Here is a 24,864-nt window from a genome sequence, read left to right on the forward strand (position 1 = left end):
AACTTTCGCTAACCTTTTTTTTTTTCATTTTTACAGCCAACGCTTTCAATCTTACGTCGGCTGGCTCCACAAACTAAAACATATACACTTTTTAAACTAAAATATGCATATTAAATATTTTCTTGTTAGCAAAGGGATATGTAAGAGTACTTCATTTTTATCTTCTAAAATAAGACACACTTTTAGATATAGGTATTCATAATTCTCAGGAGGCGCGGTGGCTGAGCATTAAAACGGTAAAGCGCTTGGCAGGTTTCAATATTTTTAGAAAGAACACCAGAATGAAATTTTATCAAAGACAAATGACAGAGAAGAATGGAGAAAGAAGGTTAACGGATTCTTTGTGGTGCCCCAGCGGTCCATAGACCAAAGGATAAGTGAAAGTGAATGTGAAGTTAGATATGAACCTGGCCTAACTAATGTCTTATAATGAATATATAATTGCTCTAATTGTTTTATAAAGGGAAAATCTCTTATTCCTCAAGAAAAAAAAAACATTTCCGTAAAATTTTTTTTTTTTTATTGAATGATGGAGATCCAGTGTTTTATCACTATAGAGTGAAAAACTACTTATTAATTGTTGTTTTAAATTATGTCAAACTTATATGCATACTAAATAGATTTTTTCTCTTAAAAAAAGTAAACATTTTTTGGTGTAAATGTAGTAATTAGTAAAACAGAACTTTCTTAACTTAACAATACAAATGTAAAAAAAAATATTTTTTGGACAAAAAATCTAAAACCGTTTGCATAAATGTGTTAAAAATATGATGCATATGTGTGAGCAGGTCAGGCAGGCGCGAGCTGGTGTGGCCTATTCTCTTCTGCTGCTCAACATTAAATTCATTTATAACAGTAGGCAGGTGGTAGCTCTACTTGGTGGGCCCAATCTGTGCACCTCGGTCTGCGACCAAGGGGCTAGAGTCGCCTAAGCAACCAGACAGCACAACTAAACTAAACTAAACTAATCTAGCTAACTAAAAGAAAGCAATAACGAAACTTTTACTTTAGGATGAATAAAACAAAAAGAAACTTTATTTACATACACAAATAAATCAATAATAAAATACAACATATAGAGCTACACTAACACTACAACTGAACTCAGCTACTAACTAAAACCCTCTAAATATACGCACACTAACAGACTAACCAAACCAACTAAATCACTACAATTACTACCCTAGACCTAAGCTTAAAATAAATAAGATATAACAAAAAGGTACAATGAGGCGATGACAGACTAATGGCAGTAGACTAACAACAGCCTACAGGCAGTAGACTAACAACAGCAGACTTAACGACAGCAGTACTGCAGTAAGGATAGCAGGCGGTCCCAGCTGAATACAAGCGCAACAATTAAATACTTATTTCTACTACATGGTTGCACTGACCAACGGTCAACACCGAAAAAAAAAAAGAAAGAACTGACCGCACCTGTTCTATTTATAGAGCCAGGTCATGACTCGTACAAACTAACTTCTAAAGTAAAAGAGCTGGCGGGAACCATGCACGCACTCAGCACTAGCCTAGATAGTTAAACTTAAAATACAGATAAAAATAGATAAAAATTAAATCTAGGATCGCCAGCTCACATTCACCCCCGCTCAAAACTTTTGCGTCCCCGCAAAATAAAAATACACAAAATACAGAGATAAAAAGTCAAAATATATACAGCAGAAATAAAATAAAAATGAATTCATACAAGAGAACGGAGAACTATAACCATAGCTCTCAGTACTAAATGGCTTCACAAGTGGCAAAGCTTTCAACAGAAAACAATAAAAATACAGGTAATACAAAATATAGTGCATGACATCTTTAAAAAAAATGGAACGACAAAAAAAGTAAGTAACGAAAACTACATGGTTAGAGCAAATGACGCCCTAGCCAAACATGATAAACTTAGTCACACAGACCAACAGGAACTCTATGAGGCTTAACTCAGTTCCTTAGCCACACAGGCTAAAACAAAGTCACACAGACTTATACAAAGCCACCAAGGCTTCAAACGGGTCCATAGTCACACAGACTTATGGCCCATAGTCACACAGACTTATACAAAGCCACCAAGGCTTCAAACGGGTCCATAGTCACACAGACTTATGGCCCATAGTCACACAGACTTATACAAAGCCACCAAGGCTTCAACAGGCCCATAGTCACACAGACTTATGGCCAGCCACTGAAGGCTCACAATGGTCACAAAGACCAAAACATTAAAAAATGGTACACTCAAAGTGTCATAACACAACCTTAAGTTACAGTGCTATAACAAAAACACAGGGCATCCAACAGTGGTGATGAGACATAGAAAAAAAATAAAAAAATAAAAGGACCACTGTCAGACAATTCAACCTAACATGACATTACGTGGCCTCCCAAAGGCAACAACAAAATACTGCAATAAAATGTATTACATTTATCCACGTCATGGCCTCCAAGGCAAATAACATAACGAGTACCTTGACGGCAACATCGAAAATTAACATGACTAGAAAAATCGTACATACAGCATATTACTACAGCAACCAAGCACAATATTGGCTTTTGAGAGCCCAATAAAGACTTACAAAAAACTTATTGGGTTGCAACACATGCAAACACCCATGGAACATACTCAAAAAAATTGATCATTATTCAAAATACATAAAAGCATAAAAACAAATTAAAAATAATATGCATAAATACATTAAAACAAGTCAAAGTATAAAAGGAGCCACACAATGAACAGTGTGATAAGAACATATAAAAAAACATTTAATAAAAGGGAAAAAGACACGACAGGTTCGCTCTGCTCTTGACAACTTCTACATCTCTGGCCGGTCCACCACCGCTGTCCAGTAGAGATGACCAGCGGCTGACACAGGACACCCCGTAAGTGAGGAGTGAAATCCATGTGGTTTACAGAAAGATGACGTGGAAGGCTTTCTTCAGTGGCGACCTCCAGATGTGAGGGCCATTAAACCACACGTTGCAACTGGGCGGACAGTCGTCCTAATTGGACAAACTGGCCCAGTTGTTTATAACACAGAGGTGGAAGTGGGGCACCTCTGTCAGTCCAGTACATGGCTACTTGCAAAAAAAAACCCGTGCTGGAACTGTCTAAGTTTTGGTAGTATCGCTTAACACATTCAATAACAAAGTTTGGCGATGACCCATCAGTCCAGACTTCAACTGCCATCTCGCCATCCGTTAACATTGGGCTGACATCTCTCCGAAGGCATGGGAGAGCTGCAGACTTGTCCTCGGATCATGCCATTCCGAGGCCCCTCAACTTCAGCCTGGGACCGCTGCATCCTTCCTGCCGCTGCTGCCATTCTGCCAACCTAACCTAACACTTCAACTCTAACCCTAACCCATAACAACAATACTAACTACCTCACAACGCACTACAACAACTTCCTAGAACTACATCCTACCAACTTCTAGGCCTAGCACTTCAACGACAATAAAAAACTTTACCGACTATGGAAACCACAACATAAAACAAAACTCAAAACAACAAACTAGACTATCCATATGATCCATATCCTAACAACTAACAACAAAAAAAATTCTCCAACACTGATTCCTACTGCTATCAAAACCTAAAACTAATATCAACCTATGCAATCCTAACAATGCGCTAACGAAGCCTAACCAAAACCTAAATCAACCTAACAAAAGCCTCAAAAAAAAAACTAACAACCTAATCCCTAAGAAAACAATGTGTGTCTGATTACTTAAGCACAGATCCCACTTCTGACACCAAAAAAATGTGAGCAGGTCAGGGCAGGCGCGAGCTGTGTGGCCTATTCTCTTCTGCTGCTCAACATTAAATTCATTTATAACAGTAGGCAGGTGGTAGCTCTACTTGGTGGGCCCAATCTGTGCACCTCGGTCTGCGACCAAGGGGCTAGAGTCGCCTAAGCAACCAGACAGCACAACTAAACTAAACTAAACTAATCTAGCTAACTAAAAGAAAGCAATAACGAAACTTTTACTTTAGGATGAATAAAACAAAAAGAAACTTTATTTACATACACAAATAAATCAATAATAAAATACAACATATAGAGCTACACTAACACTACAACTGAACTCAGCTACTAACTAAAACCCTCTAAATATACGCACACTAACAGACTAACCAAACCAACTAAATCACTACAATTACTACCCTAGACCTAAGCTTAAAATAAATAAGATATAACAAAAAGGTACAATGAGGCGATGACAGACTAATGGCAGTAGACTAACAACAGCCTACAGGCAGTAGACTAACAACAGCAGACTTAACGACAGCAGTACTGCAGTAAGGATAGCAGGCGGTCCCAGCTGAATACAAGCGCAACAATTAAATACTTATTTCTACTACATGGTTGCACTGACCAACGGTCAACACCGAAAAAAAAAAAGAAAGAACTGACCGCACCTGTTCTATTTATAGAGCCAGGTCATGACTCGTACAAACTAACTTCTAAAGTAAAAGAGCTGGCGGGAACCATGCACGCACTCAGCACTAGCCTAGATAGTTAAACTTAAAATACAGATAAAAATAGATAAAAATTAAATCTAGGATCGCCAGCTCACATATGCATCTCCCCTATTAAGGAGCCTCTCTTGTTTGTTACTATTAATAGTGGATAGTTGTAAAAGTGGTGTTTTTTTATGAAAAAACTTCTTGCATAAGTGATTTAAAATATTAGATTTTTCGCTTTCAGCAAAGAAGAAAGTAGTCGTTGCATTAGAACTTTGAATGGTCTAAAATATTATGATGTTGGATTTTCACTATCTTTTCTAGTTTACGAGATCTAAACGGGACGGACGGACAGACATTCCGCACAAAACTAATAACGTCTTTTCCCCTTTCGGAGGCCGCTAAAATACCACTTTTATCATATTCTAGGCCTTTACTAAATATGATAACTCTAATAGTGTGCAAGTGAAAACAAATATGCTATAGAATATCGAAGCCTATAATAAAGCGCACATGGTCGGATATGAACTACAGATTAGCGTTTTCTAGTTTATTACAATAATACCTTATCCTTATTAACTTTATTTTAGTGGGAGCACTACATGTTAAGTTGATTCCTAGCAGAAGTTACTTGATTTAAAGGTGTAAAAAACTGGCTTAAAGTTGCTTACTCAGAATTCAGAGGGGTGCACGTAGGGCCTACATGGTCAGCCATCAATTCCTGATAAGCCTAGCTAGTATACTACAACTGTACTTCAGTCACCAGTGGAAGCACTACTTGTTCAGTTGTTAATTAGATTTTGATTGATCTGATGGTACAACACAACATTTAGAGGACCTGGATTTCGCCAATGACATCTGTCTCCTCTCCCATACACAGCAAAATGCTCAGACCAAACTGACCAGACTTTCAGAAATAGCGAATAAGACTGGACTCCTAATCAACAAAAAGAAAACAGAAGTTATGAGGATCAACAACAGACAAGAGAACCCAATCATGCTACAGGGAGAGAATATCCTTGATACGGACCACTTCACATATCTGGGAAGTAGAGTTAGTAAAGACGGCGGAGCTGATGATGATATACTAATTCGGATCAATAAAGCTAGGTTTGCCTTTTCAACTCTTCAAACAATCTGGCGCTCTAAGGCATTATCTCTACACAACAAGATACGAATCTATAATACAAACGTTAAGTCTGTCCTTCTATACGGTTCAGAAACTTGGAGAGTCATTAAAATAAATATGGAAAAGCTCCAGACCTTTGTTAACAGATGCCTACGCAAGATATTAGGAATTATGTGGCCAGAAAAGATAACTACTATCGATTTGTGGGAGAGAACTAGACAAAAGCCCATAGCCCAAGACATCACAAAACGAAAATGGAGCTGGATAGGACACACCCTGCAAAAACCAGCTACCAATGTTGCAAGGCAGGCACTTGACTGGAACCCACAAGGAAAGAGGAAAGTGGGCAGACCTAAGCAAACCTGGAAGTGGTCAGTCATCAGTGTTGAGGGCACTGGAATGACATGGGAGCAAATGAAGAATGCTGCCCTATGCTCCCCTGGAAGTACACAGGATTAAGTCAAGTAAGTCAAGATGGTACCAAATAAAGGCTAGAATTTGGCTGCCCAGAGTCCAGGGCTGAGGCCACTATAACGATGTTAAGAGATTGGTAGGCCTAATTGGTATCATATAGACTCTAGATGCCGGGAAGGCTTCCAAAATATTGAGTAGCAAGTCCTAGTTAATGAAAACTGATCTGGATGCAAAGCTGAAAGTGACAAGGAAATCTACGAACGCGGGGCCCCCCTCATGCGCGGGGCCAGGGGCTGTTGCCCGACTTGCCACTCCCCCCTAGGGCCGCTACTGCTCAGCTACTTGATCTATTTTAACCAAAGCATAATGACATAGTGAAGACCTTTATTCAGAATTGTACACATTCAACAATGGACTTACCTATATATAATTTTGTTTATTTGTGTTAACAACAGGAAATCTTTGTGATATTGATATTGATGAATGCGCCTCTAATCCTTGTCGAAATGGCGGACGTTGTACCCAGACAACTGTTAACAACTACACCTGCAACTGTCCCATAAGTTTTACTGGTAAATTGGTTTTGTGTGTTTTAATCTTTGTGTTTGAGTTCTTTTCTAGATCTATTTCATTTGTTTGTGTTTTTTTTCTCCAGGACATCAAAAATACAAAAGGATGCTATTTTCCCCTTATATTATTAATACAATGTTACAATGTATTTAGCAAAAAGAAACGTCTATTACTATTATTATTATTATACAGATTAATTGGGACTGGAGTCAGTCCGGATTAATCATTATTGATGGTTCAGAGAAAATATGTGGAATATTATAATATAAACCTTCATCTCACCAACAATATAAAGAAAATTCATATTGGCATATTGCACCATACGTAAACATACAGTTCAATTAAAATATGCTGGCGAGCAAGGTGTTATACAAAGTTATCTCTTACTGTTTTGTCATCTAATGTATAGGCCACCAATCAGCTTCCTCCATATGCGTCTTATTTCTGGGCGAGTCTCTCCAACTTGTCCCTACATCTTAACCATCAGTATTGGCATCTGCTTCCAAATTATGGCACCATGTATTCCTGGGCTGTCCCCCTTGTTCTCTCCTTGGGGGTTCCAGGTGATGGTTTGCTTTGTTATGTTTGATGCAATCTTGCGAGGGTGTGGCCTATCCATCTCCAGCGTCTCTGAAAGATATCTACTTAAATGGGCTGCTGCTTTGTTCTTTATCACAGTTCCTCATTTAAGATCTTGTCTGGCCAGTGGATTGTAAGAATCTTTATGCAGGTATTGGTGAGTAACTGGATTTTTTTTCATGGTGTTGATGGCGGTTTTCCAGGTCACTGCTCCACAAAGTAGTATTGGTTTAAAAATGGTGTTGAAGAGCCTGATCTTGTAGGTCTGTTAAGAAGCTCCTGGAAATGCTCAATCCATCTCTTCTTTTGTCCTTCTTCATCTGTTATTACGTCATCATTTTTATCATTTTTTACCATTTCTTACTCTTGCATAGCCTGGATCTAGTTCTAGATATTCATCAGTATAGTCCTTTAGTAATTGTGTATATGCTCCTCTTACTCTGGCCTAGAAAGCTTTCAGTTAGAATCAAATGATGAGTTCAAAATATAAAGATATTTTCATAATAATATTTCCTTTTTTTTTAAAGGTCAGAACTGTGACACCTATATAGATCACTGTATGCCTAATCCATGTCGATATTCAAAATGTATTAACTTAGAAAAGGGTTATCAATGTGACTGCTTCTTTGATTTTGTTCATTTTAATGAAACTCACTGCTTGCCGACAAATAACTGTTCAACTAATATTTGTAGAAATGGGAAATGTATTCAAGACACTAAGAGTTACAAGTAAGTATATGGCATACTGTTTATTTATAAGCCATAGACATATATATATAGGTCTGTGTTATAAGCTTTATTAAGTATGTAGTGCAGTCCAACTTGCTTGATTGCAAGGCTGTCATACAAGCTCTGCTTATGCAATAAGTGGATAGCCTGGTGTAAAAAAATGGAAATTACATTTGGATATGTTTTCTTAAGCTGTTATTTAATTCATTTAAGTCTTAGTTAAGTGGTTTCATTAGAGTAAAAAATATTACAATAGCGTAAGTTGTAGGCCTAGCCTAATATGTAGCTACTAGCAAAATACTGGGAATTAATAACCAATTTTAGATGAGCTAGAATAGTGATTTATAAGAAAACCTTACATTATTGCCATTTATTATTTGTCTCCATTTGTTTATTACTTTTTGTAAGTATTTCCATGTTTTTGTACTAATTAATTTTTACATTTTCAAAGTAATATGTTGCTGTGGAATAAAGTTTATCCAATTTAAATAAGTTTATCTATACATTTTTTCATATTAAAGGAGCTATACAATAGATGTTTTATAGTTTATTTTAAGAAGAACAACAATCTTGACCTAACTTAATGCATTGTAATGTGGGTTTAAATCTACATTTTTTTTTACAGTTTGCTTAAAATAAAACCTCGAAAACCTTTTTAGTCTTTGCTTTTCTTTTCATGACTTAAGTATATTTGTAAAGACCATCATCTTAAGGTCAGATTGATAAATGAAAAATGTCTTCAATACCAAAAGAACATTGTACACAACTTTAAACGTCAAAAAAGCTTTTTACCGGGTTTGGCATGTGGTAGGGGATGATAGAGTTGAACATAGATTAAAATATTATTGATGTTTTTGAAGTCCTTTACCACTTAAAAAAAAGTCAACACTCTTGCTGTCAAAAAGAAAGAATTCTTCAATACTGTGAAGAAACAAAAGCTGAACTGGTTGATTCAATTATAGTAAGACATGACTAACTGTCAGAAATTATCTTTCATAGTGGTGGTAGCAGAAAGAAAACGTCTTCCAAGAAAAGCTGGCCAGACAATAAGGCTGCCATTCCTCTTGATATTCTGTCAAGAACAGCAGCTCACAGAGGCATGGTGACTGATTGGTAAAATGCTTGGCTCTGACCCGGGTTTGAATCCTGGTGAAGAATGGGATTTTTTATTTTGGGATCTTTAGGGCACCTTAATGAGTACTCAACATTATTTTGGGAAAAGTAAAGGCAGTCGGTTATTGACACTCTTGTTAACAGTGGGCCACAGAAACAGCAATCTTTTCATTAGCTTCCTTATAGATAGCAAGGTCTGAAAGAGTAACTTTACTTTATAGCTGTGGACTAGTAAGAGTGGAGGGATTTTGTTATGCAAACCATCACAGCACCCCTACATCGCAAGTCAAGGGACTGATAATCAAAGTAAATTTAGGATCTACATTTAAAAAATTTACATATATTAATAATAATTGGTGTTTGTTTATATTTTTCATTTGCAGGCCTTCTTGTCAGTGTTTTGGTGGTTATTTTGGTGAGTTTTGTGATAAAGAAAAATGTTCCTCTAATCCATGTCAGAATGGAGGGACATGCCAAAATTTCAAGAACAATTATACTTGCCATTGTGCAGTGGGCTATTCAGGTAATGATTATATTTCACAATTCTGTTATGCTAAAATGTAAATTAATATGCTTATCAACTCTACACCTCAGCAATCAGCAACTATAATAAATAATTAGAATGTATTTTCTCTTTATAAATACTACTCAAGATAACATTGTGCTGAGCTTGTCCAATTTTTTATTTAAAAAATTGTGAGCTGATAAATTACTACTTTATATTGACCAAGTATTAATTGTAATGTATTTAAACCCTTTAATTTTCTATCCCACAGGACCACTATGTGAAACAGTTATAGATCATTGTGCTAGTAAGCCTTGTATACATGGTCAGTGCTTTAATTCACATGACAGATATGATTGCAAATGTGATACTAACTACACTGGAGATAACTGTGAAAGAAATGTCTGTGATCCTAACCCATGCAATAACTCAGCAAGGTGCATCCCTTACGAGAACAGTTATAGACAATATATGTGCATTTGTTCACCTGAATATTATGGTGAGAAAAATAGTTTGTGAAAATAACAATTTTGTTAAACCATTTTTTTTTTCAGAATAAAAGGAAGACTACACCTGTGATGCCAAATCTATATCCTGCAGCTATATCTGGCCTTTAAAATATCCGTTTCAGTTATATTATGATGACACAGGTTGATTCCGGTTAACATGTTTTTTGTGTGTGTATTTCTGCTGTTTGTAACATGCATACTGGAAATGTTTATGTCTGCTTAAAGGCTGAACAAAGCTGGGTACCAATGGAGTAACAAAAAAAATTCATAGCTTAAATATAATGAACTTAGATCCTGGTTAAACTTTTCATAGCTCAAATGTAATGAAATTAATTTTAAGCAGTAAAGTGTTGAATGTATAAAGGATCTTGTTTTGTGTATGTGTGTGTGTGTTTCTGACAACATGGCCAAAGATTTCATTAACTTAATTACCAGAAATAAAAGTATATACACAGTGTTAAGTCATCTTAGACTTCATAAGCTCCAGGGCAAGTAAATATGAGGTTTGAAGCCTGCAGTGTGTGAATGCTGTGTGTAGCTGCCATAACTATATTCATTAGGCCCTAAAGGCCAGATGTCTAGACATATGGCTTTTTATAAACTGTATGTCTTTGCCATTGAAAAGTTCAGGCAAATTAAATTGCAATATTAAAGTGCTTGCCAATCTCAGGGGTGGTGGGCAATGTTGTGCATATTGCAATTCTGGCTATAAATTAGATGTTCTTCAGACAAGTACAACTTAAACCAAGGTTTATTTCAAAATCTTATGAACAGGTGTCAACTGTGAGAAACCACAAAGAAACTATTGTGATTACAAACCTTGTGGGGATAGAGGAAATTGTACAGGAAACTTGACCTCATACGAATGTCATTGTAATAAAGGCTTTCAAGGCAAACAGTGTGAGGAAAAAAGGAATTATTGTCATCCAAGTAAGTAGTGTCCAATTACAGGGCAGCTTATTCATTCAATGGCACATTAGAAGGAAAATAAATTGATTTAAGGAAACAAAATGAATTACTACAGATTGAGTTGTAAATAATATTAATTTATTTAGTTCATTAAAGTTTTGTAAGACTATAAAATGTTTTTGTTTTATTTTTTTCTGTTATGAAATGGTCCAACTCTATAATGAAATATAAATTTTGTAAAGAAATGTTTTTATTGTTACTGTTTTATATATAATTAAGTCATTACTAATTATTATAGGATTGCATTCATAATTCTATATGTGTTAATTTTTCATCATTATATATGAAAAACATAAATTATAATATTATCACTTAAAAATTTATATCAAAATTTTTATATAAGTTCATACAATTATTTATGAACAATTTATATGCCTCAAGCTCAGTTAAACTATCTCAGTACAGCATAGATTCCCTTTCAACCTTGCAATCTATGATGAAGATGATGTAGTGACCATCTGTTTCTATGGCCCATGGTCAAGTACAATACCTTGTGACCAGCACAACGTATTATCACTTAACTTTTCCCCAAATAATGCATTAAAGTTGGGTGGACTCAAAATCACAGTCTTCACCAGGATTTGAATCCAGAGCTCCCAGTTCAAAGGCTTTAGCATTCAACCACCACACCTCCAAATTATTTAAGTGTACAGCTCAAAATAAAGTTGTGCAGTTAACTCATAGAATGAGTCATATTCAATCTACATTGCTTTCATATCTAATATTTATCTCCTCTTGTTTAGGTCCATGTATAAATATCTAATATTTATCTCCCTTTTTTAGATCCATGTAACAATGGGACTTGTGCAAACCTTTCGAATGGAAGAGGCTATAAGTGTATGTGTTTTGAAGGCTTCACTGGATCTACATGCCAGCAGGATGTGAATGAGTGCTCTGCCCTCAACCCATGCAGTAACAATGCAGTGTGCATCAATGACATTGGTGGCTTTCATTGTCAGTGTCCACAGGGGTTCAGTGGTACACTGTGTGATCAAAGGGACATACACTGTTTTGAAAAGTGAGTGAGTAATATGTTTTGAAAAGTGAGTTATGTCAACTGACTGGTTTCTTATGTCTGAAACAATGTAACTAAAATGCTTTGGTATTGGATCTCTCAACAGTGAACATAAACATCTCATGCTCATCCTAAAGGACTGAGTGATTCATGTCGTTATTTCCAAGTCTAATTTGATTGTTAAATTTCTAAAATTTTAACATATACTCTCATTAGTTGACCCTTTCTTTGTCAGATTCACTGTTACTTGTTGACTAGGGAAAAAGAAAAAGATCAAGACATCTGTGTGTAGTCACTCAGTGAACTTCTCTGTGTGGTGTGTCTGTTTCTCTGTTGTGCAATGTTGTTGTTTTTAATAGAAAATTTAGAGTCCTTGTAATCAAATCTGAACAAACTTCCAGTAGGAACAGATAGTGCTGTTTTAGTCTCAGTCTTATGAAGTTGTACTTATACCAATGATACATGTTATAAAATTAATCTCAAACATTTAAATAAAAATTAAATTTTCTATTCATGACCTTTTTTCTTTGAAAATGGATCAAATGGAGGAGGCGCCAGGGGTAGGGAGGTGGAAGGTAAGAAGAATGAAAAAGAAGATGGATCTGTGAAAGTGCTAAAACTATTGTTACTTTTTTTTGGCAGCATTAATGCATTTTTGATTTACATTTCTTAGCTTAGGTCTGAAATTGTTGACTCTCCATAAACACCTCTAGTTAAAACTGTTCCTAAGATTTCAATAGAAAGTAATATTAGTCATTGTATGTGTTGTAAACAGTATTTGAATAATTAGATTCCCCGTTGTTGCTTTTTTGTTGTTTTTTTGTGGACATATTGTTCTCTGTGAAGGTTAAGTAATTTATCTACTCAACTCTGACAAAATTGTAAAGCAATGAAGAAGTGCCATTAGAGTTTCGTATGGGTTGCCTGAATCAGCCCGGAAAACTAGCTGAGTTGAAGTCTCTAACATGCATAACTAGATTAACACATGGATAAGGGTACAACTTTATTATCTTGTTTTGAAGAAATGTCTGCAATTTATAAGATTATTCAGGAAATAGTCTACATCTAATAAATGTAGGTTTGAAGGCACAACTTATGAATATGTGTCTTTGTTTTCCAGCACTTGTATAAACAACGGCAGCTGTTTCGACCAATTCAATGGCTACACCTGCAAGTGTCCAAAGTTTTACACTGGCTCTAACTGCCATTATAAAATAGAGCCATGTGATAAGAAACCCTGTATGAATGGTGGCACCTGCTTCTACACTGGTGATGGCTTCAAATGTAAATGTCCACCTGGATTTACTGGACCACGCTGTGAGGTACTTTTTTAGAATATCATTGACTTGTTACCAGGGAGTTTTCACTGGAAGAAATATCTAAGAGCTGTCAGATTTTTTGATAGAATTAGTTTTTCAAATTTTGAGTGTTCCATTTTTTTTAGACCATCCATGATTAGTGAGACCTTATTTTGTTTGCTATTTTAATACCTGGGACATCATACTCTTAGATGTGGCTGATTTATTTGGGTCTTTCTCAGATTTAATTATCTGGTCTTCATGAGATCATTGTGTAAAGAAATGTATCAAATTTATACAGTTTGACTTTGCTACATCCTGATTGGTTTTATCCAACTAAACTCATCTGCAGTATTTTTTTTTTTGAGTCACAGTGATATTTAACACTAAAGAAATATTAACTAACTTTGCTCATGGTTTTAAAATTACCTATTTGACTATACTCAGTCCATCAAATTTTCAGTTTCTTATGCCAGCCAGTTACATATTGATAGTATTTTTAAACTACTAATTGAGTTGTAATGAAAAGGTTTTTCTGGATCTTTTTGGTATTCAGTGTAAAACAACTGACCAACTTTGTCGACCAAATAACTGTGACATTATAGGAACCCAGATTTACCAGCCTGTAGTTGATGGTTACAAGTGCATCTGTACATCACATTGGTCAGGTATTTGATGCTGATATTATTTAAAGTTTATGATGTCCTGATCAAATTTTAGTACCGGTACTTAGGATTAATTTAAAATTGATTAAACTGTCAGATCTCACTACATTCTAGACTTTGAAACCAAATAAGCACAGGCTTAATAATATTTCTTTAAACTTAGATTGGTTTAAAATCTTTTATGTGTAATATTGGTAAAATCTTTTACTAGAAAAAAACACACCTTCTTTTAGACACTAATCCAAAACAAATGTTCAGAATCTTGTAGACACTAATCCGAAAATGTTCAGAAATGCAATGTCACTGATCTATGTTATTCTTTTTATCAGGTCAGTACTGTAATACTTCAGTTGATTGTGACACAATTACCTGCCACAATGGTGGCACATGTGAAGATTCACAATATGGAGCTGCTTGTATTTGTCCAGTGGTAAGTTACTTAAAAATAATGTGAAGGTTAAGTTGTAAAATACTTTGTAGTCAAACCAACGGTCAGCAATGTAAATCCCCATGGATTTTTCATTTAGCTTATTGGACATATTCTAATACAAACCTGATGTAAAAACTGTTGGTTGTTAATCCACATAATAACACAAAAAAAATTATTAACATTATTGACCTCTTTAAACTATAAGACTTTTAACTCTTTCTCTCCGTAATTATGTACCACATTCTGGTGGAATCAACACTGGTATCGTCAGTTAGGAGAGAAAGAATTAAGAACTTAGTTGACATTGTTATTTTTGTTTTTATATTGCTTGAGACATATTTTTAAAATTAGGCTTGTATGCATTACTAACAATGGTTTAGTTGCTGCTTGCAATTTTCATTTTAATTTTTTGAATACGTTGGTTCTGTTTTCTTTTGACCAGGGTTATTTTGGGGAACACTGTGAGAACCAAATGTCCAAATGTTACCCTAACCCTTGTCTAAACCAAGGCACATGTACAGAAAAAAACAATAATTATATGTGCTCCTGCCCTGACTGGGCCACTGGAGAAAACTGTAAGACACAAGTCTACCTTAGTTGTGACACCTCTCCCTGTTTGAATGGAGGCAGCTGTGTTCTGAGAGATGGTATGTATTGGTCACTTTTACTATGACTGCTGTAAGATTAACTAAGGCTGTAGAATAAAAGCTGAAAAACTATGACTGCTCTAAGTGCATAGATTAACTAAGTCTGTAGAATAAAAGCAGAAAATTTATGACTGCTCTAAGTGCATAGATTAACTAAGGCTGTAGAATAAAAGCAGAACAACTATGACACTCTAAGCATATAGATTAACTAAGGCTGTAGAATAAAAGCAGAACAACTATGACACTCTAAGCAATACTAAGCATACAGATTAACTAAGGCTGTAGAATAAAAGCAGAACAACTATGACACTCTAAGCATATAGATTAACTAAGGCTGTAGAATAAAAGCAGAACAACTATGACACTCTAAGCATATAGATTAATTAAGGCTGTAGAATAAAAGCAGAACAACTATGACACTCTAAGCATATAGATTAACTAAGGCTGTAGAATAAAAGCAGAACAACTATGACACTCTAAGCATATAGATTAATTAAGGCTGTAGAATAAAAGCAGAACAACTATGACACTCTAAGCATATAGATTAACTAAGGCTGTAGAATAAAAGCAGCAGGGGGGACAAAGTTTACTTTAAAAAAAAAAAAGTTAAAATTTGTTAATTTAATTCTGAGGTTCTCAACCTTTTAAGACTTGGTTACCTCTTATTCTTTTCATATAATCTTAGTCTCTTAAAGATATTTGTCAGAACCCATAATCCCTCCCCTACCATGAAGTAATGTTATGAACCTTATGCATTATAATAATTAATGTATATTGACCTTCACTTCAGGTTCCTATGTCTGTGATTGTCCTAAATACTGGACTGGATATAAATGTCAGGATCCACTACGACTGGTCAGTCAAATCTGCCTGGACAACAAGTGTATGGAAAAGGGAAACAATGGTGTCTGTGATGTAAGTCTAGTTTGTTTACTATTTGTGGCCCTTAATAACCATTACGTTTATTCATTTTAAACAAATATTTTTGTGTTTGTATGATTTGATTTGAACTACTGAATAGGTCATGACAGAGTTAGCAAAGATCTGGTTGAGCCAAACACCCAAACACTTTCTATGTTATTCTTATACATGTACAGAAATTCTAATGGTATCTAATGGTATCTATAAAATTAATTGTAATAATTTAGCAACAAATAAGCTTTACATTTACAAAACTGAGTACTTTTTAACTCTTTCTCTCCTAACTGATAATACCAATGTTGATTCCACCAGAATGTGGTAAATAATTACGGAGAGAAAGAGTTAACACAATACTCCTGTACTCCTGCACTAGTAATGCAATGCCATGGTCTATGTTACAGCAAGAGTGTAACTATGAAGAATGCTTGTATGACAACACTGAATGCTCATTTGGGATGATACCATGGCAGAACTGTACACAGAGGACAGCTAAAGGGAAATCCTGTTCACAAGTGAGCTACTCCAATATTTATGTTTGTCATCAGAACATTTCTCACAGTGTTTCTATCAGCTTTATTTTTACAGAAGTCAATCAAACTTTTTTTTGGTAATAAAATTCATTTTAAAGTTATATCAAACAGCTTAACCACCGCCTTCAGTATTTAAGTTTTAGTGTTGTTTAACTGTTGAAAAAGATACAGATTGGACACACTCTTTGTTTTTTAACTAATGAAGTGTATCCATCCATCCATCCCAGTGGTGCTACGCCCTAACCCCAAGCTGATGCAGATCTGCTTCCACATCATCAATCCATCGCATTCGGGGTCTGCCTTTGGGTCGCCTGCCTTTTGGTTTTTGCCTGTATAAAGGCTTAGCACGTTCCATGTCGCAAAACAAAAATTATGTCCTTTTGCAGGCCTAGGTCTTTTCCGTTGAGATCTGTCTGGGTTTTGTGTGTAGAAGCTTTCGTAACAGTATTTTTTTATATGACAGAGTTGTTAGCACTGTGCATAATCATCTGGGGGGCTGCCCCTTTCAGCTCTCTGGATAGCTGCCTTTGTTTTCGGGTAAGGTGCCCTAGCCTTTGTGGATCCCTCCACTTCAGGTTTGATTTTGGTCCACCCCGGGTATTTTATTTCCCCGGTACCCACCATATCTGGAGGGCATTCCCCTATCTGCCACCTGGGGAGGCGCATGATGGGAGATCAAAAACTCTACACAAGAATGAAGTGTATACTTCTTTCAAAATATATGTGTAAACTATGTAAGATGGGACAGTGAGATAGAGAGTTGGCACTCAGATTTTATATTCCTTTTTTTCTTCTTTTTTTATCAACTTTCATCAGTAGCATTTCTCTACTCTCTCTAGTTCTTTACAATACTCTTCATTTCTTTTCAACATTAATCATTCATGTCCCCATCTTTCTGCAGGGATTTTTCTGGTTATTCTTCCTTCTGGTTTCTATGTTAAACCTTACCTAGTGATTTTAGTTGCTTTATTCTTATCCCTCTTGTTTTTTTTTTTATTCCTCTGTTTTCCCTGTCCTTGTACATGTTTTTATGTTACTTTGTCAAACCATTGTATTAAATAGTCTTTGTAAGCAGCTAGTTCTTTATCATTGTACTCTGTCTACATGCTATTTGATCACTAACGTTTAACACCACCCACAAGACTGATTTTACACTGAAGTTGAACATTTGCTGTCTAGGCTGCTTTTTGGTGTATAAGTTTCAAGCATCTAAAAGCTTTTAACCTTCTGTATTCTTTATGTTCTCATACTGAGCTCCCATCCATGTCCTAAACTTGTGATATTTTTTTAACTTCTCTTGTATAGTGCATCTTTAATGCTATAAACCTGCACATTGTGGTAAGGTCCAATCTCTTTTGAGGACTTGTAGGGGAGGGGTATCTGGGAGATTTCCATGCTGCCATAAGCACTCAGCAAACACAACTCAGCTCCATTTAAAATTCAAATTCAAGCTCTCTTGATAGGTAGCCAAGCAGTTTATGCCAGCCTGTTCTGTGCTAAAAACAATACTCCATCACATAATTTTTGTTTACACACAGGCATTTGATGATGGTATTTGTAACCAAGAATGCTACACAGCCAACTGTTTGTTTGATGGCTATGACTGTGATCCGCCTGCGGAGGAATGTAGGTATAAGAATTATTGTGAGACCTATTACAGTAACAGCCAATGTGATTCCGGTTGTAACAATGCTGCCTGTGGTTGGGATGGTTTGGACTGTGAACAAGGTTTGTACTCATTTTTCTTTTTCAAATTCATCTTTCATATTATGTATTGTTAGGCACTTTTGCAATGTCCAAAGCAGATAAACCAAATGGAGGTAACACTTAACAAAATCCAATAACACCAGCAAAAGGCAGAACAATCAATATAAGTTAGTCAACACTGATACTAAACAAGAAGTGTAATAGCAACGAAGGAAACCGTCGAATGTCAGCTAACTCTCTATGTTGGTAAAAGCTTCCTATCACTAAGGCATCCTAAAAGTAGCCTGTTATTTTGCAATCTCCCCCTAAAACCTAATCTTGTTTTTACTAGTCACATCATTGTCTCTAAGTCAAAACTTCCTCTATTTGGGTAGTAGTTCTAATATAATTTCAGACATTTTTTGTATTATCTTGAAAGAAATAATATTGGATTTTATTGAAAAATGTTGTATTTTGACAAAGCTTCTATCAACTTGCTAGATCTGGTACACATTTGGAACATATATCAACTGGCTAGATCTGGTACACATTTGGAACATATATCAACTTGCTAGGTCTGGTACACATTTGGAACATATATCAACTCGTTAGGTCTGGTACACATTTGGAACATATATCAACTCGTTAGGTCTGGTACACATTTGGAACATATATCAACTCGTTAGGTCTTGTACACATTTGGAACATATATCAACTCGTTAGGTCTGGTACACATTTGGAACATATATCAACTTGCTAGATCTGGTACACATTTGGAACATATATCAACTTGCTAGGTCTGGTACACATTTGGAACATATATCAACTTGTTAGGTCTGGTACACATTTGGAACATATATCAACTCGTTAGGTCTGGTACACATTTGGAACATATATCAACTCGTTAGGTCTGGTACACATTTGGAACATATATCAACTCGTTAGGTCTGGTACACATTTGGAACATATATCAACTCGTTAGGTCTGGTACACATTTGGAACATATATCAACTCGTTAGGTCTGGTACACATTTGGAGCATGTTAGTTCTCCCATTTTCCAATCTTGGGTCAAGTTGAATCTTTGCACAATTATTCATTGTTCCTAACAAAACAGGAATCGGTTGAAAAATTAACCAATTAGTTAATTGTATAGTGATAATTAATTAGATTTGTTTGATATTCAAAAAAGGGAAATAAAGATATGACTGTAAATGTGAACTTCTTTCCCCTATATGAGCTTTGTTGTCGATAGTGCAGTGTTAATTTTTCTATAATTCAGCTATTAAATAACTTATCAGTTAAACTACATATTGTTGGTCTAGAAGTATAGATTACCAAAAATTAAAAAAAATGAAATAGGTCAAAAATGTATTGCCAAAAAGAATTTTCAAATTTTTGCTTGTTATATTTACCAGTTTTGTTCCTTAGAATAGATTTTACTTGAAAATCATCTCATAGAGGCTCAGATATCTCTTTTTTGCTTGCTGTAAAGCTTGACCAACTCTTGCTTGCTGTAAAGCTTGACCAACTCTTGCTTGCTATAAAGCAAGTAATACAGAACAATGGCAATGTAGACTAGTCTTTTATTTACCCTATTTAAATTTGTATGTTCCCAAACTCTTTTTGGTTTTGTCATGTCTTAAGCCTTTTTTAGTTCTTTTTGCCAATTCATTGTCTAGAAAAAGATTGCTTGTATTAGTTGAGCCTTACTAGATAGATTCAGGCTTCACATTTCAGTTTTGGTGAGACTGAATGCATGTCTGAACTCTCAAAATTCAGCTGCCTTTGCCACAAATAGGCCTTAGCAAACCAAGCTTTGTTTGAGGGGAATTAAATATTCAAGTTTTAATTTGTGTGTTGTTGTTTTTTTGGTATATGTCATAATACACACACAATGTTCCACTGCTTTTTTTAAACTTTGTATTATAAATTATACAACTATATATAATTAGATCTCAAAGAATATTATTTTTATTTATTAGATCAACAGGACTTTTTGTATTTAATTTTTTTTTTTAGTTTATTTCATTTATTTATTTTCATTTTTATTAGATCAACAGGATGTTTTTGAAGGATCTATTTTCATTATCATTGCAAAGAGACCAGAGGATTTTGAAAAAATGAAAACTGAATTTCTGTACATGATCAGTCATTTAGTTCAAGCTGCAGTACGCATCAGGAAGCATTCGAAGGATGAAATGGCAAATGTCATCAACAGCTCATCTTTGACAATGAGAGATGGGATGACTGTTGGGTAATGATCTCTTAGTTTTTACCTTTATCTAGTATGAGTTACTTATACTGAAGTAAACATCACAAATAGGATAAATCAAATGTCTGTTATGTTATTCTAGCATGTTGAGCCTACAGTGTTTGTTAAAAGCGCTTCATAAATAAAATTATAATTAATGTACTATATGAATGAATTACAGAGTGTTTTTAGAGGTACAAAAAAGTGGTTGCTATAAACAGAGTCAAGCAAAGTGCTTCATCAGTTCAGAGAATGTTGCCCAGTTCATTGCTGAGGCCATGAGGACCAGGTCTCCAGATCCCAAATTTGATGTTCTACATGTGGGAGGTATTTTGGTCAGAATTGATTGAATATTTTAAACTTTAACATTTTATAAAGGATTAATGAAGAATAATGCTATAGCTAACTTATTCAGCAGGAAGACTCTGCAAGGACATTTTATTTCTGAAGGCATGTCTAAAACATTTAAAACATTTCTTTAACAGTTTGTAATAATAAGGGTGGTTCATAATAGTCTTAGCCTGGATGGCTGCCTGGTCGTGCGGTTTGCACGCTGGACTGTCGTTCAGATTTATCGATGGTCCCGGGTTCAAACCCTGCCTGCTCCCATCCCCCGTCGTCCTGCGGGAGGTTTGGACTAGGAAGTAATTATCTTCAACTCTGAAGGAACATCCGAAACATGTAAAACATTTTACAAACAAACATTTTTAGCCATAAAAGTCCTTTTATTTAAAAAAACACTTTTGATCATACAAATATGTAAAAAAAATAATAGTAAACTATCTGAATTAATATTACATCAAGAAATATAGCAGTGAAATAAGTTCTAAAAGCAAATGTATTCTTACAATTGTATTTATTCTTATTTCAATCACCAGCTGTCAAAGTCCTGCCTCCAGCCACAGAGGAAACAGACAAGAAGTACATGTTGATGATGGCTATCTTTATGGTCTTTGTGACCTCTCTGATATTCATTATTATGGGAATGGTCTTGCTGAGACAAAAACGTGCACGAGGAATTACTTGGTTCCCAGAAAACTTTAAGCAAAACTTGGCAGATGTATCATCATCAAAATTAATTGGCAAAGACAGTCAGAATACAACGTGAGTACTTAGCAATTCTCAGATTACTTTAGCAGATACTCACATATTACTTAAGTATAAACTTCAGATTATTTTAGCAGAAACTCTCAGATTGTTTTAGCCTGTCTTTTTTTAGTTTGTTGTGACATTGTTTTCTTTAACATTTTTTTAAAATTATTATTATTTTTTTTTTTTTCATTTTCAATTATTTCTATTCTTCACCCCTGAACATTTTCTAAAAATTTCCACATTAAATTAAGTGTGTATTTGTAGCTACTAATGTAAGCTTGAAGTAGAAATATAATGAATAATAAGTTAATAACCTAGACCTACCTATTAAAAAAATAACTTCTCTAAGACTAAACATTGTCGGAGAACTAAAAATTCATGAACTTTTTTTCCTGATTACAAAAATTTGGATAATAATTTTAATTATTGTTTTAAATGTATCATATATAAGCCCCTAGCTTTTATCAGTTATTATTGTTGATGGAATAATATCTTGCCTGGTTTTTTTTATTGACTGTAAAGTACACATGCAGTCAAACACAATTAGGACTAATGTAGCAACTTCTTGTGTGGTGATCTATACAATTAAAATATGGACTATGTATTCAAAAGAAATGATAAAAACAATGATATGAGACAAATAACATGCATGCATGATAGTGTGATAGGCCTTGGCTGTTTGGCTTCATCAGATTACTCAGAAGATGTACGAGTTTCCTATATGGGTGTATTAGATGCATTTTAACTACCTTTGAACAAGACCTACACATTAACAAGACCTACACATTAACAAGACCTACACATTAACAAGCCCTACACATTAACAAGACCTACACATTAACAAGACCTACATTAACAAGCTGTAAGGACTAAGCCCAGACCATTAGAGACTTGAGTGAAGTTTAATGCATAAAGGCCACAGTCAAGTCTCTGTCCATAACATGATGTCACCTGTAATTCCTAACATCAACTGACTAATCAACTGATCAACTATGGTGCGTCTCTATACTTACAAAGTGACTAACACTAGTATATATTAAATAATGTACTAAAAACTGTAGTACTTAAGCTCAGTTATCATAATTATATTGAACTGTATTGAACTAATCTAGATGAAATCTAGCCACAAATTATTTGTCTCCGTACACTAGACAAAAGTTTAACATCCTATCCTAAAGATCTCATTGTTCTTAAAGAGCACACTTACATAAGACTTCTTCTGCTAGACCAGGTAGACACTGATATACAACACAAATACAACTAATGATTGACACAACTTAGAAAAGAATGATAATTGTCTACAATTTTATCTGAGGCCAATTGTTATAGTAGTCCTAAACCCAGACTTGTGATGTGGCAATCATTATTTTATTTCTTGAGTAATGTAATGTTATATAAATCACAGCTATTCGCTTTCAGGTTATTAACAATATTCTTATCATTAGCAATGTTCCTCTTATAACCATTTCATTTTTCAATCTTCACTGTTGTTCTGTTTATGAATTGATTGAACTATTACTCTGTACACACAGCCTTGAAATGAAAAGAATGTATGTTGATCACACTACCCCACCGCCTAGCAACCAAGGCAGCATGGAAGATGTGGATGATGATGACAGCCCTAAGGCTAAAAAAATGAAAGTAAGTGTATGTATATTCTAGTCTGCATACTGATCACATCACCAACTTTGAAATAGAAGTTGTGATAAGTAAAATCTTCACTTTATTAAACCCTGGTTTGGTTGATTTCTAATTACTTAAATATTAAATATCCCATTTGAGACCACATCATTCTAAAGTCTAGAGCTATCCTTTTTCTAATGTCAATCATTTATGAGGTTATAATTGGCCTGCACAATGAAATATCACAGTTGAGACTTGGTAATTATTTTGAGCACCTCATATGTATCCAGTCTAATTACATGATTCTAGTCTAATTACACATTCTATTCTAATTACACATTCTAGTCTAATTACACATTCTAGTCTCCCTCCCTCAAGGCTCTTAAAAAACAATGAAATAAAAATAATAATAAAAATGGAATATATGGTCCTTTGCAATCTATTCTTTTATTGTTTTCATTAACTTTGTACATTTTGATTTCAATAATTAGAATCATTTAACATTTTCTGTTGATGTTATTAATCTGACAGGTGAACAGAGTTGAGAGTGTGGACTTTGACCAAGTATGGAAACAAGAACATCTCTATGTAACTAGTACAGCATTGACACCTTTACATGGATTGGACATTATACCTTTTGATGTCAACCTCAAAGGACCAGGTCACCACTTCCATCTACTAATTTTATACATTTTTTTTTTCACTTTCTAAAACCTAAATCATGTTTTCTGCTTAGACTTCTATCAAATCTATTTTTTAATTGTTTGTTTATCCCTGGAGATTTTTAAAAATGGAAACATAAATGCAATAATTTTCAAATATTTTACTAAAAGCTCCATAAGAAATATAATGTGTCAGGGAAAGGTAGATTTAATCACTGAAAAGCTTTACATTGAGATGTATATTGTTTGTTTTTTTTGGACAGATGGTTACACACCATTGATGCTGGCTGCCATAAGAGGCAGTGGCCTTGGTGAGGAGGATGAGAACAATCTTGGTTCCTTGTCCTCTGATGTCACAGACAATGACAACAGCACAACCACTGATGTGATGACACACTTGATATCACAAGGAGCTGCCATCAATGCTCAGACTGACAGAACAAGTGAGAAAGAGAGAAATGGTTTTCTGTTTTCCTATCTGCCTTGTACATATTTTTAAAATCATGTATATATATAAATCATGTCAGAGAGAGTAATGTATCTTTTTGTAGGTTACCTGGTGGAGGACAGTTAACTTGCAAGTTGAAATATGCACAATTTCTCTATTTAGGCACTCTCTAGAGATATGATTATTTTTATCAGCTCTTCTGTACCATGTTTCTATAATTACAAAGTACTCTTAACATTTCTGGAACTTCCAATTTTATCTTTTTTTTTTAAGTTTTGCTCCAGTTCTAATGAACAATGTTTTTTATTTTGTATTATTATGTTTTCATTTCATATGCTTATTTTTTTTTCTTTAATTAAAATGTAATCTATGTTAATTTGATTGGGGGATATTTTTTGTTTTGTTTTAGTTTTTTATTGGGTGTTGTTGTTTTTTTATCTAAATAACATTCAAAAGAAAACATGATTGTACATAATTTTCTCTGAGGTCTTTAATTGTAAAATTACATTAGAAAGTAATGTTCCCAACCTGTATAACTAAAATGAGACTCTGAAGTCATGTTTACAATTTAAAAATAGTTTTAGGAAACAATACAAAGATACAAGCTTTTAGTTTT

The 24,864-nt window shown here is 34.6% G+C and overlaps 1 protein-coding gene across 1 annotated transcript in view; it reads left to right on the forward strand.

Annotated features, from left to right (window-relative positions):
- Positions 1-24,864, forward strand: part of LOC106075188 (neurogenic locus Notch protein-like) — a 36,540-nt gene that overhangs the window by 8,006 nt on the left and 3,670 nt on the right. Inside the window, exons 3-21 of the mRNA XM_056040861.1 lie at positions 6,461-6,577; positions 7,682-7,883; positions 9,380-9,519; positions 9,773-10,000; positions 10,785-10,940; positions 11,763-11,997; positions 13,115-13,316; positions 13,849-13,960; positions 14,287-14,387; positions 14,830-15,034; positions 15,825-15,949; positions 16,357-16,467; positions 18,024-18,213; positions 20,225-20,426; positions 20,605-20,750; positions 21,302-21,527; positions 23,048-23,156; positions 23,670-23,799; positions 24,064-24,243. Coding sequence (XP_055896836.1) covers positions 6,461-6,577; positions 7,682-7,883; positions 9,380-9,519; positions 9,773-10,000; positions 10,785-10,940; positions 11,763-11,997; positions 13,115-13,316; positions 13,849-13,960; positions 14,287-14,387; positions 14,830-15,034; positions 15,825-15,949; positions 16,357-16,467; positions 18,024-18,213; positions 20,225-20,426; positions 20,605-20,750; positions 21,302-21,527; positions 23,048-23,156; positions 23,670-23,799; positions 24,064-24,243 — 3,117 coding nt within the window. The remainder of the gene's footprint in view (positions 1-6,460; positions 6,578-7,681; positions 7,884-9,379; positions 9,520-9,772; positions 10,001-10,784; positions 10,941-11,762; positions 11,998-13,114; positions 13,317-13,848; positions 13,961-14,286; positions 14,388-14,829; positions 15,035-15,824; positions 15,950-16,356; positions 16,468-18,023; positions 18,214-20,224; positions 20,427-20,604; positions 20,751-21,301; positions 21,528-23,047; positions 23,157-23,669; positions 23,800-24,063; positions 24,244-24,864) is intronic.

The sequence above is a fragment of the Biomphalaria glabrata genome, chromosome 9 (assembly GCF_947242115.1).
Source record: "Biomphalaria glabrata chromosome 9, xgBioGlab47.1, whole genome shotgun sequence".
Lineage (NCBI taxonomy): Eukaryota > Metazoa > Mollusca > Gastropoda > Planorbidae > Biomphalaria > Biomphalaria glabrata.